Source organism: Mchenga conophoros, linkage group LG15, assembly GCF_057382185.1.
Source record: "Mchenga conophoros isolate Kocher_MC1m ecotype Shallow Benthic linkage group LG15, M_conophoros_male_GT1.1, whole genome shotgun sequence".
Lineage (NCBI taxonomy): Eukaryota > Metazoa > Chordata > Actinopteri > Cichliformes > Cichlidae > Mchenga > Mchenga conophoros.
The window spans coordinates 41,011,273-41,024,391 of NC_140540.1; the positions used below are offsets into that span (position 1 = coordinate 41,011,273).

A 13,119-nucleotide genomic window follows, 5' to 3' on the forward strand; every position below is an offset into this window, starting at 1 on the left:
AAAACACACCCAAAACACAAGTGCAGCACACTATCACACACACTCACACTAATAAACTAAACAAGGCAGGTGTGTACACTCAAGGGATCCCACCACCAAGGCACCCTAGTCTCCTCCACGTCGGCACTCCGCATCTGAATAAAAAGAAACAAAGAAAATTTTAATATATTACAACAAACTAATGGGTAGCACCGGGGGATAACCCAACTGCAGGACCACACTGGTGATCTACAGCTAGAAAAAGGGCCTCCCACCAGTGGTGTAACAGAGAATCCAAACTACAAATCAAAAGCAATAAAACAACATACAATCTGGATAAAACTCTAAAATCTGGAGCAAACGGAATCGCCGTACTGCTCCAACTTGCCGTCCACACGACGATAAGTTAACAGTCAATCAATATGCACGCCAGCTGACTCCGATAACCGGCATGCATATGGCCGTTGTCCACGCCGACGTCCACTGTAAAAGCTGACAGCAGCAGGGAAAGAATTCTCACAACGGGAACAGACGGTAAAAGCACAGCAAGGCAAAACAGCAGCACTTCAGTTCGCGTAGCTTGGCGCAAAACTAAGGTCCACACTTCCTGCGAACATAATAAATAATTACTATAAAAGAACAATAGAAGGCAGAGAGCGTAACAAAAGTTGATTACGTACCAAGTAAGCTGGGTCATAGAATGTAAGCAGAATAGCTCAGAGGAGGCTTCTATAGCTACGACCAGCCGCGATGGAGACTTTAGAGGAGTAACCCACAACGATCTCTACCACACCGAGGAAGTCAGGTGACCAAAAAGGAGATCACAGGCAAACGATGCAGAGACACTCAAATGGCCACTATTTATACCAGCGCCCCCTAATGGGCCAGGCTGAAAGTGGGTTGGACCGAGGGATAACATTCATCCTGCCACACTAACATAGCTGTGTTGCTAGCGATCACGTAGCACATCATTATATACCAGCTAGCCCAACTTCAGTAACCCTACAAACGTCACTGCTGTTTAGTTTCCTGTCTTCATTTATGTAGGAAGTGATAGCAGAGCTGTACGTTTGATTTTTTTCAGAAATCTCTGTCTCTCAGTCAGAACATGCTAGCGAAACTAGCGAGCTAACTTCCGCTAGCTTCCGCTAGCTTCCTGCTAACTTCTAACTCGTTAAATGTAATAAATTTTGTTTTCATGGATGCCTGGAAGTTAAACTTCATAGTTACACCTGGTAAAGCAGCAATGCTGATCGTTTTATTAAAGATGAAAGAATTTAGACAGTTTTTAACTCTCAGTGATGTTGCAGTGTTCGTTTGACCTGAAGAATACGGAGTTTAGGACCCAGATTACTCCCAGATTTAAGAGCATCTTAGTCCGACAATAACGACGGCCGCTTGCATGTTCTGCAAAAAAATGTGCTTTGTCATGTATCTGACGGACAAACACCAAACCAGTTCCACATCACTGAAGTTGCACCATTTTTACAAACCAATTCTGGTTCATTTGTTTCACTCAACAATCGGCCATGTGCGTATGAAAACAAAGGCACTGCGCATGCGCGTTTTACTCATATTCTATCGCGATATTTCTTTTTCCTATCGTTGCCTAACATTATACCGGTATTACCGTGAACGGTATAATATGGCCCAGCCCTACCTCTGCCATTCCCAATATGCCCTGGCTGATGTCGGGGCAGCATGAGTACCAGCAATTTTTTTTTTTTTTTGCCGATGCCCGTGATGCCGCCCCGTGTCGCCCCTATCAAAAACCACTACTGGTCGCCCATATGTAACTATCAGACATTTACAGGCAGAGACAAAACCCAGAGGAGTCGTCTGGCTCCAAGGCCCCATTGATGGTTCTGTGACAAAGTGGGTGAGAAGACCATTTGTCTATATTCTTAGTTAACCATATTTCACATGTAATCAGCAATAGGCAAACATCTACTATCCCGGGTTTGTTTATGTTCTGCACTTTTACAGATTATATAATATAACATCTTGGTTTAAATCAATTCCTACAAGTTTGTTAAGTTAACATGTTCTTTATTTCAACTGTTAATTTGTATTGTTTAGAACTTACCTTACCTACCTGTCTTGCAAAAACAAAAGGAGGAAATGTAGTTTTACTTCCTGCTTTATACCTTCTGGTAGTGATGGCCCGCTTGAAGCTGGCGCTCCGGAGCGTGTGTCGAAAAAAACAACACACTGGTTCAGAAGCACTGTGTCGAGGCTTGCTTCGTTTGGCAAAAGTCACGTGACCAGTGACGTCCGAAGCTTCATTACGCACGTAACTGCTTCGGTACCTGATTTAAACGGATATAAGGAAGTGAATCATCCACGGGATTCGTGGAGTGTGTTGATGGTGACAGATAGCGAAGAGGTGATCATTCCACTGACAGATATGGAGCCAGCGAGGAAGAGAGGACGTTCTGGCGTGTGGAAATATTTTGAGTTGATTTTGCTCAATTCTTTTTATCTGCCGAAGTGAAAAACTTGAAATGTCCAAAATCATGTTTTCATAATGTAAATATCATTACAGCATATGACTTTAGGAACACTTCCATGTGAATTAAAGCTGATGAAGACTACAAAAATGTATTTGACACTATACGTACATGACATTGCTACAGTTTAGAAAATCATTTTGTTTATTGTTTTTAGGTGATAGTCTGCAGGACCCAGGAATACCTGCCTATCTACCAGCTTGCAGTGTGGTTCCTGCACTCCACAGCCTCTTCTGTTCCATGCAAGTGGATTTTCTCCAGGGCAGGAGAAACTATTTCTAAGAAAAGAAACAGACTCAGCCAGCGCACAGTAACACTAATCCTCTTTTTAAATGTAAATAACAAAAGGGCTACCTGACATAGAGCATGTTTTTACTTTGCAAGTTCTTGATTAGGGGTGGGTTTTGATTATCGCTTTTCTGATTACAATCCATGCTAAATTGAATAAAGTGATATTGATTCATTAAAATCCCGTGTCGATTTGTAAATTAACGTTATCATGCCTGAAACGCCAGCATCTCAGGTTAAACCTCACAACATGTCGTCAAACACCATGCAGCTAAAACAGTAACTGGGAGCAGGTTTACGGATTCTGCATACAAACGTGAACACAGAGCGCGGACCCGACGCGTCAGAGTCAGATTTTGGTGCGTCGTCGGGTCCGCGCTGTGTTTGCCTCTTTTTTTTCGCTGACTTCTGCAGCTGCAGGTTTCATAACTCTCTGTTTACATCTCTAATTAAGTCTCACATGTGTCAGCTTTCTTTTAATAGATACGAAATTATGGATATATACTGTTAAATGATCAGAATTGTAATATTTCTGACTGAGGCAAAACTTTCCAGATTCCAATCAAATTGAATCGGATCCTGTATCGAATCAAAATGATTCTACAAATCAGTGACGATGCAGCCGTACTCAGCTTCCTAAGCATTTTCCCTTTCCAGTTCACAATCAATCCCACCCCTAGGTCAAAAATATGTATAGGACAATTGGCCTAATCTAATATTTTGTATGAACCTGTCCAGCTGTCCAGTGATTAAATGACAAGTAGATGGAGGCAGGACTTCACAGCAGGGGCATACTCCATAATGTGCTGTGCATTCTCATATGTATATTATATATATTGCTCACTTATTGTATTTACCAACATCAAGGAGTTATGAGCAGAGAAAGGCCACACCATAGTGCATGTTTAAATAGGGAACGTTTATTGATCAAAATGTATTACGCAGATACGCATTACATTTTTTTCAGCCCCCCAATCGAGAAAACAAAACCAATTACATGTTCAAAGCAACGGAACGGTGGCCCAATATCAGAGAGAACTCCACTCTTGAGTGAGCAGTGATGATTGAGCAGTCCGTTTTATTTTGCAGATTCAAGCTGCTCTTCAAAATTTTCACCACCAGATGTCACCGGAGAGGACTGTGTTGAAAAGCTTCGAGTAATGAACCGTTTTTCAATACAAGCTTCAGTGCTTCGGAAAGCTTCAGTGCCACGAAGCTTTCCGAAGCACTGAAGCTTGTATTGAAAAACGGTTCATATCTGTTTGAATCAGGTACCGAAGCAGTTACGTGCGTAATGAAGCTTCGGACGTCACTGGTCACGTGACTTTTGCCAAACGAAGCAAGCCTCGACACAGTGCTTCTGAACCAGTGTGTTGTTTTTTTCGACACACGCTCCGGAGCGCCAGCTTCAAGCGGGCCATCACTACTGGACAGCATCAGTCTCCTGCACTTCTTTGACCGCTTAAGTCGAGTCCTGCCACAGGTTCTCTCAGGTGAATCCCTGTAACAGTGAGTCAGTCTGGCACTTTCCAACCTGTTTTCTTATCTGTCTTACAGATAGATCTTTATTGTCACTGTTTGGCGTCTCTCTGCAGCTTTTAGGTTTTTGCATTCAGATTTTTCGGATAAGACAATTAGATTAATAAAGATAAAATACGTTTAAGAGGTACCTGCACAGGGAATGTATCTACACAAAAGGACATGCACAAGTTATATACAGAAAATATAAAATAAAAGAAACGTTAATAAGTGGGTGGAGTGTGTTTCAGTGTGAAAACAGTCGTTCAGCTGAATTTGGTACTGAAAGAGCCGTGACAAATTAAGTTTCATATTTGCTTTGAGGTACACTGTCGGTGTTTGCGCTGTTCAGGGTCAGGGGGAACATTTGTTTCATTTTAGCTTTTGTTTTGTTTTTTTATGTTTATACATACAGAATTTCTATAACAAATGTAATGTATGGATTATTATTTAACCTGTAGAAGGATCTTTCTGACCCCAGTAGCAATTAACCTGTTAAGAAAATTTAAAATAAATAAGAGCAATAAAATTTTATTTTCCGTGCATTCTAAAAATTGCAAGTTGTTTTTTTGTTTTTGTTTTGTTTTTAGAAATATGACAAATAAAATGTTTTATTTTAAAACGGAAGTGTTTTACATTGCTCTCTGGAAGTCTAAATATTGATACTTGTAAGATTTGATTAATTCTCCTAACGGAAATGTTTAAACATGATGTTAAACATAACAGTTTTTTTTTCTTTCTCTTGGGGTGTTTTATTTATATCATTGTAAATCATGAAGTTGAATCCAGGAAACCCCAACCCATTTAAAAACCTCAGGAAGTCCACAAATGCACAACAAAAGAGAAAGAAATGAAACACTCTTTTATTGAATTATACATATGTTCATCTCACAATTCCAAAGACTAATCAACACGCATTTACGGAAACTGCTGATCTTCAATTTCGAGTTTAATTTCCTACACACTTCATATTAAGGCAGTGTCTAAATTATTTAGGGGGAAATGAGATCTGCAGAGACAATGCAGAGAGCAAGGTTCTCTGTCCCAGTTACACCCCACCACCGGGTAGGTGGGGGTAGGGGTCCGAGACCTGGTGTTGCTGTACGAAGTTCAGTTCAAGTCTGTAGGAGACGAGGGGGTAAGGGGGACGCACAGACATGTTTGTTTGACCTCAATTAAAGTTTTTATTTTACTTTTTAATTTCCAATTGTCGATAAATATTAGAATAATCGTGGGCTGGGTGCCTGGTCTAAAAGTTTGCTTCGGTCAAGTAAGGTCAGGTAATTACACATGATTATAGCTGTATAACAGTGTCAGAACCTCCCGTCCAAAAAAGTGTAATTATACATTTCTTCCCGTTTAAAGAAGACATTTTCTGTTTCGGACTTTTGAATTTTGTACCAAGCATTCGCACACGTGACTTGCAAATACATTTTTAAAACCATTTAAAACTGTCTACCTTCAAACCGCCTGCTGTGTTCAGGTGGGCCAACCCACCCCACCTGAGTATAAATGAAGGACCTGATCCACTGGGCTCAGTTTCTCTTAAAGACATACACTCTGCTCCTGCTTTGGATCTCTGCACTTTTGCTACATCCAAGATGACCGAACAGTGGATGTAAGACTTCACGGGGGGGTTTCCACAGTTTGCTTGTGTTTCAGTTCAGTGAAACATTCTGCGGTGTCTGAAAAAGGATTTGATTTCTTTAATCACTATATTTGTTTACGCTAACTTGATTTTGTAAGTCTCAATTTTCCAAATTAAAACTTACATTGTATCTCAGTGGTGCGTAATTACGCACCCCTGCTACACGATACATTGTAAGTTTGCTCAAATTTCATCCCAGTTTCGGGTTTTTATAGCAGTTTCTAATGTTGAGTCATGGGTTAGGGTGTATTCTCATTGTTTGGGGTTATTTGTTGACTTTGGGGCTGTTTTGTCTTAGTTTGTGCGCATTTCTAACCGTCTGCGTATCTGTAGGATCAAGATGGTGGGTCAGGCTTTGGAGGAGCTGCTCGTGGAAGCTTATCACCAGAACTGCCTCAGAATCGGTGTACTTGAGTCCTACAAATACATGAAAGCGTTAGTATTTTAATTTTTACGTTTAAATATAGTTCAAATGCAGTAATTGATCTAATAGTGGAACAACGTGGCAATGGTGACATTAATGTCGTCCTGTTTCCCGCAGAAACCCGCACAGAGTCGTCCTGTGCGTCCTTGCCAGCGAAACAGAGGGTGACATTATGTTACAGATGAATCTAATCCAGCTAAAGGATATGTGCTACAAGAAGAACGTCAGCATCATGTGTTCGACAGACACGAGACGGCTGGCAGAGCTGGTGAACATGGATGACATCAACGGCAACGAGGCCTCGCGGGACCTGCACTGCATTCTGGTCACTGTAAGCCAAATTTCCATTTGTGCTGCTGCGCAGTTAACATGTTTGCCGATTATCTCTATTAAAATCGTTGTAATTTGTACACTTGGCTTCATGATAGGCTACTTCGAATAAGAAGCAAAGTGATGTGTTTTCCGGGAGTTTCACCGTCCTTCCTCGCTGTGTTTCGCAGGTCCCTCCAGTGAAGCCGCTTCCACGCCAGGCCCTGCAGATCCTCAGCAGCTTCTGCGAAGAAAGCCGACGGAGGGACTCGTCGGTGCATTGCCTTTCTTGTTACTACGTTTGTTCTTATCGCTACCCAAGCCGCAGTTGTTGTTGTTGTTGTCGTTGCTGTAAATAAAAGTGAAGGATTTAATTCTTCAGCGTGTTCGTTGTTTCTGAATCCACGTTCTAAAGTTGCAAAGAGAAAAAAAATGGGGTAAAGGTGAAATCCTCAGTTTCAAACTTTCAATGTATTATTTTTAAAACGAGGGATTTACTGCCTCTTAAAGCGAAAACTGCACAAAGTCATATCTCTGCCAATGAAACGGATGCGCCAAAGCGTCCTGGGGCTGTCTTGATGAAAAATAAGAGAAAAACAAAAATTAAAATAAAACTAAAGCCAAATAAAGTTTATCATCTCGCTGTTTCATTTCATTGTCAGTGCTGTACAGAAATTTCACGACAACAAAATGCTTCAAGGCCAGATGACAAAAAATAATTAAACCAAACAGACTTCGGGCTATTCTCTGCTTGCAAATGTAACTAAAATAAATGTTTTAAGAAAATCTTTAGTTTTAGTTTTCATGTGATCTTGGAATTTTTATTGGCACTAAGTTTTTTTGTCACCTTTGTCTAACTATCGCACACTTTCTCTGCCGACAGAGACAGACAAACCCACATCCCCTCATAACGAGCAAACTGAAACTGAACAAAAAAAAAAAAAGACTGTGGACGCATTTCGGGTGCATCCCTGTAACAGCGACCCTGTTAGTAAATTTCACAGCTTCACCTTATCAGCGCCACTGATTAAGTCTTTAATCAATCAGGTGTTTTCCGCACGAGACCTTATTAGGGGCTTCATCAAGTTTAATGTTCTCATTCATTAAACACAATAGCCATGATTCAACTGAAACATTTCCTGGAGGTGTTTTCAGAAAACCCCAAAATCACTCAAAGACTGACATAAACTAACATAAAATGCCCCCACATCTTGTGTAAACTGGATTCCTTCACTTAATTGATCTTGTAATTTTATCTGATATTAACGTATTAATGTAATAAACACTGAATATGAAGATAAATACTTACAAGTGAAAGAAACTGCAGAGATTTAAAATCATAAATCTTATCTAAATACACAGTCCAGAGATTGAGTACAGAGCCCAGATATTTCTGGGGGTCTTATCCCTGCAGGGACAGTGAACACATGATGTCCTTAATGTTTGAGTGAATCAGCCTAAAGAAACAATCAATGCACTTTCAACCAGCTATCAGCTACAGCTCACAGCTTTCTGCATTGTTTTCACCTTAATCTCTGCGAGCCCTTCACGCGTCCACCGGAACACTTTTCGAATTCACCAAACAAAAGAGCAGAACCCGTTTAAACCCACTCACTGTGCACATCTCCAAAAGGTCCATTCCAGGTCTACGTGACTTGATCAAAGAGGGAGAGGGCGCTTCCAGTCATGTTTGTCAAACATGCGTGATGTGAAGCATGACAGGAACAGAGACGCTGCACATACATTTGAAATATAGATATCAGAATATTATTTTGAATATTTTTGCGTGCCTCTTCTTGCAGTGGCTCATCCATAAAAAACAAAGCTAATATACAGCCTTATCTTGAGAGGTTATCCCTATGCTAAAATCATCTTCTCCAAAGTTTAATTATTATTTTTTTAACGAGAAGGATTTAAGCAAACAAACTTGTGTGCAGAAAGAAGAGGAGGGAGACAGGGAGCGAAGTTTGAAAAGGGACGGGGGGTACAGCTGGCCAGTAACAGAGGGAGTGGTAAGGTGTGACGTCCCAGAGCAGGTATGAAAGTTTTGACCTGAAGAGACAGAGATTCGTCATTGCTCAATGACCACCGAGTTGTCTCCGACTACTTCTTCTTCTTCTCTGGAATCCAGCAGCACACAGAAAAAGGTAAGATAGGCATGTTTGGTGCGTAATTACGCACTGACACAAGTTACATTTTGAATCCGGCTACAGTGCACTTTGATAAGCTTTTATGCCCTTGTTTAGAGCCTGTATTATACTTACTTTCCTTCGTGTTTCTGTAGATGGAGACCATCAGCCAGACTTTGGAACATGTATTGGTCACAGCTCATCATCAGAACTGTCTGACTGTGGGAGTTTATGAGTCTGCAAAATTCCTGAATGAGTAAGTATTAATGTAAAGCAATTCATTTGTACTGTCAGAATAATAGTGATTTTGACGCTATGTGGGGTTTATTATTCTCCTGTCCTACCCGCAGATACCCGGATGGCGCGGTGCTGTGTGTGCTGGCCCTTGATGAGGAGGATGAAGATGACGCTGCGCTGCAGATTCACTTCAAACTGCTGCAGGCTTTCTGCTACGACAATTACCTCGACATCCTGCGAGTGACGGGAATGAGGCGGCTCGCTCAGCTGCTAGAGGAAACCAGCAACAGAAGCGAATCCCGCGACCTGCATTGCATCTTGGTCACTGTAAGTCCAAACGCCTCATTCTGCTCCACTGCATTTGTCAAACTTTGCCAGTGTGGATCCCGACTTATTTTCTAGATAAACTCTGGTTAACATAAATATTCAACCATGCTTTGTTTTGCAGAACACTTCTGAACAGATTCTGCAGTGCGAGGCTCTTCAGCAGGTCGCCAGGTTCTGCGAGGAGAGCCGCCACAGGTACGAGTGTCTCCCCCACCTTGAGCTGCAGGACCGCTGACCTAAACTAGACCGCTGCAGAGCGGTTCGAATTAATGGAAACTGGCCCAAGTAGAGTAACGGGGTTTTGCTTTATCGGGAGTTCAGTTTGATCTGGTTCAGGACGGGAAGCTGAAGGCCACGAAGAGGTGTGTGAGAAAATGTCTAGACATGTGACCTGAGTGGACGGGTGGAAAACCGAGGAACTGCTCGTGAAACTCGAACAGCAGCCGGCAGAGGGTTCATCCAGACCCGTGTCAGATTTAATAGAGCAGTTGAGGACGATTTCGTTTTAAAACGCAATCATTTTGTTAAGCAGTGCATGCAAAATAAATTGCAGTTTATCAACTGAAAGAATGTGCTTCAGTATTCCCTACATTGCTCGTAGGGGAGACCGGGGATAGTTGTAACGTGGGTCAGTTGTAACACTTCCAGTTTCTCCAATCAGGGCTAAGTTTCAAATGATGTGACTCATCCTGTGCATGCCCAACTCAGTTCTGCTATCACATGTGAAAAATCAGCACATTTTGTCAAACACAGACAATTTAACATGAAAAAAAGTAATTTGTATGCCAAAAAGTACGTTTTTCTACTTTATTTCAATGTTTAATAGCATTATCTGCTTTGCAGTTAAACTCATCAAACTTAAATTATGTTATTTGTATGTCTATGGGGATATATTCTGTGTAGGTCTTTAGTGCTAATGTTTTAGCCGTTGGCTGTAATGTTAGCTAGTTCATGGCTATAGGAGTCTGGGTCAGTTGTAACAGCAACAGTCTGGGTTAGTTGTAACAATAATGCAGATGTTACAAGTTACCACACTATTACTTTAACTTATATTAAACAAGTTGGGGCAACGACATCAGCAGAGAGAGGTTCACTGGTCGCATTTGTATATGTGGTTAATGCCATTGGCAACACAATTCCTCCACTGTTTGTGTTCCCACACATACATTATGCAGACCACTGTGTCAGAGATGGACCAGTAGGAAGTACTGGTAGTGGAAATAAATCAGGATGGATGCAAGAAACAGATTTCCTCATCTTTCTGAAGCACTTTGCAAACCACACCAAGGTAAGCCAGGATAAAAAGTAATGGAATTGTGATGCTGGTGAACAACTACATTTTTTCAGCTTCATTGTTATGTTCAAAATTGGTGCAAGAGTTGTAGGTTATAATGCCCACTGAGCCAATGAGGCCAAACTCAAGGAAGACCAACCAAAATGAATGAAATATTCAGTTGCAGAAAATTCCATAATTTGTCTTTTTTGGGGGGTTGGAATATGTTCAAAGTTAGATTTCTGCATTCTGTCACACACACACACACACACACACACACACACACACACACACACACACACACACACACACACACACACACACACACACAGCTACATAAATGGCTCTAAGTGCATTCATGTGTTGAATAAACAAAGATTACATGTTAATGTTTTGTTAGTACCCTTATTTCATTGTGTTACATTTCACCCCAGGATATGTTACAACTAACCCAGACTATGGGGTTAATTGTAACATTTCACTCTTTGTGTTTGAGGCCATACCATGCAATGGGTAATTGTGCTGCAGAGAAAATAGCTTCACTATTTAATAACAGACTTTGCATTACATTTTGAATCCACTACCTTAAAAGAGCTTCAATTTACAGACAGAAATGTCAAAAATGTTACAACTATCCCCGGTCTCCCCTACATGATGGAATGTGGTCAGCTAACACAGTTTCACTCGTTCCCCTCTTTTTATTTTTCACTAATAAATCTAAAGTGTTTCATTCACATAATATTGTATAAAAAAATCACGTTGATGTTGATTAAACATCATTTTTGTAATTTACTGTCTGATGTCTAAATCTGTTGTCCGATGTTAATGAAGGCATCATACCCTTTTCTTCAATTCCACTGTGGGAGAGGTCGGTGTCATTTCTTTTCCAACACTAATTATATCTGTCTATCTTTATCCACCCTGAAGTTCCTGATTGTGTTTTAGTTCATTATTATCATAATTACGCCTGTCTTTACTAGATGCTGTGAACATGTGGTACGTGTGTGCCTTGAGGCGACTTTTGTTGTGATTTGGCGCTATATAAATAAAATTGAATTGAATTGAATATTAATGGAGCTGTTAATGCTAGATTGAACAGATAAGTCTTGCTAGCTTTTCTGCTTAGCTCTAGTCTTGCTAGAGATGCCGGACTAGAGCAGAGCAGATACTGAAGGACCCGTCCCATCCTGGCAACAAACTGTTCCAACTTCTGCAATCTGGTAGAAGGTTCCGCATCTTCCGGGCAAGGACAGAGAGACTCAAGAGGAGCTTCTATCCCCAAGCCATCCGTGCCCTAAACACACACACCCGCCCTCTCACATCATCTATAATTGACTGAGACAGGACTCTTCCAGACACTCTAAACCCATGCAGGCACAATGTACATTTCAATTCCTTTAATTTTAAATATGTTTATATTGTCTATCCTGTAAAATAGTCAGATGTCTATTCATATTAATGTACAGAATTCACCTGCTTGCTGCTACTACTACTTCAGGTTGGCCATTCTTGTATTTTGCTCGTTTGTGTTGTTGTGTTTGCACATCTCTGTTGCTTGTGGGGCTCGCACACAAGAATTTCACTCGCATGTGCTGTGCCAGTGTGCCTGCACATGTGATGTGACAATAAAAGTGATTTGATTTGATTTGATTTGATTTGCACATTCACCCAGTGTATATACTATATATATAATGTTCTTCCTCTAACCCCCCCATCATTTTTGCACATGTCGAGGAGCGTGTCAGGCTATTTCACTGTGTGTTATACTTGTATAACTACGCATGTGACAAATAAAGAACCTTGAACCTAGCTTGGAAGTTGTAGTGGGTTGAGTTAACTCTTGGATGCGTGCAAAGACTTCACACGTGAGGAAGTTGCTTGCTCCAAGAAAACAGGAATCGCCCAACGTGGGGCTCGAACCCACGACCCTGAGATTAAGAGTCTCATGCTCTACCGACTGAGCTAGCCGGGCGGTGTGGAAGGAAAACGATAAACCCGTCTCGATGTGTGTGTGTGTGTGTACCGGAGCTTTCTTCACGTGCTAAAGTCAAGACTGCAAGACCATGACTTAAGAAGATGGGTTTGTAAAAAGAAAACTTCCACAGTTTTCTGCCGCTGGTGCTAAATATGCGGGGAAAAAACGGAAATAGAGGTCAGGTCAGTAACTTGGTCTAAGAATCGGTGTAAAATGGGACCGGAACATCCTGTCAATGCGTAATTACGAGTCATTGCAGAGATGGCACTCTCTGATAGGCATCTCCTTTATTTTACACACACTCTCTTTTTATTTATAAAAGAGAAAGCGCGTCTATCTGATTGGTCAAAAACTGTTGAGAAGGGACCGTGCTTTAGATTTAGCCCCCGGTGAGAGCGATTGTTTCTTTTCCTGGTTCACTCCCGCATTCCTGCACAAGTTGTGAACACACAACTCTCAAATCGTGTGAATCTATAACGTTTCTACTTTCATCCTGATGCTC

General features: G+C 41.2%; 2 protein-coding genes and 1 non-coding gene across 3 annotated transcripts; 2 read left to right on the plus strand and 1 right to left on the minus strand.

The window, feature by feature from the left end:
- The first annotated feature begins 739 nt into the window (after nucleotides 1-739).
- On the plus strand, nucleotides 740-7,035 carry LOC146558951 (growth arrest and DNA damage-inducible protein GADD45 gamma-like). Its single transcript, XM_085246277.1, has 4 exons — nucleotides 740-784; nucleotides 6,277-6,378; nucleotides 6,485-6,698; nucleotides 6,868-7,035. Exons 2-4 carry the CDS (start codon nucleotides 6,284-6,286, stop codon nucleotides 7,033-7,035), a joined length of 477 nt encoding a protein of 158 aa, XP_085102403.1. The 5' UTR covers nucleotides 740-784; nucleotides 6,277-6,283.
- Nucleotides 7,036-8,808: 1,773 nt separating this feature from the next.
- Nucleotides 8,809-9,604, plus strand: LOC146558952 (growth arrest and DNA damage-inducible protein GADD45 beta-like). The gene is made up of 4 exons (XM_085246278.1): nucleotides 8,809-8,823; nucleotides 8,961-9,061; nucleotides 9,156-9,369; nucleotides 9,491-9,604. The coding sequence occupies exons 2-4, from the start codon at nucleotides 8,961-8,963 to the stop codon at nucleotides 9,602-9,604; spliced, it is 429 nt and encodes a 142-aa protein (XP_085102404.1). The 5' UTR covers nucleotides 8,809-8,823.
- A 2,937-nt stretch (nucleotides 9,605-12,541) lies between these two features.
- trnak-cuu (transfer RNA lysine (anticodon CUU)) lies at nucleotides 12,542-12,614 on the minus strand. The gene has a single exon. It is a non-coding gene; the product is annotated as a tRNA-Lys (tRNA).
- Between the last annotated feature and the right edge of the window lie 505 nt (nucleotides 12,615-13,119).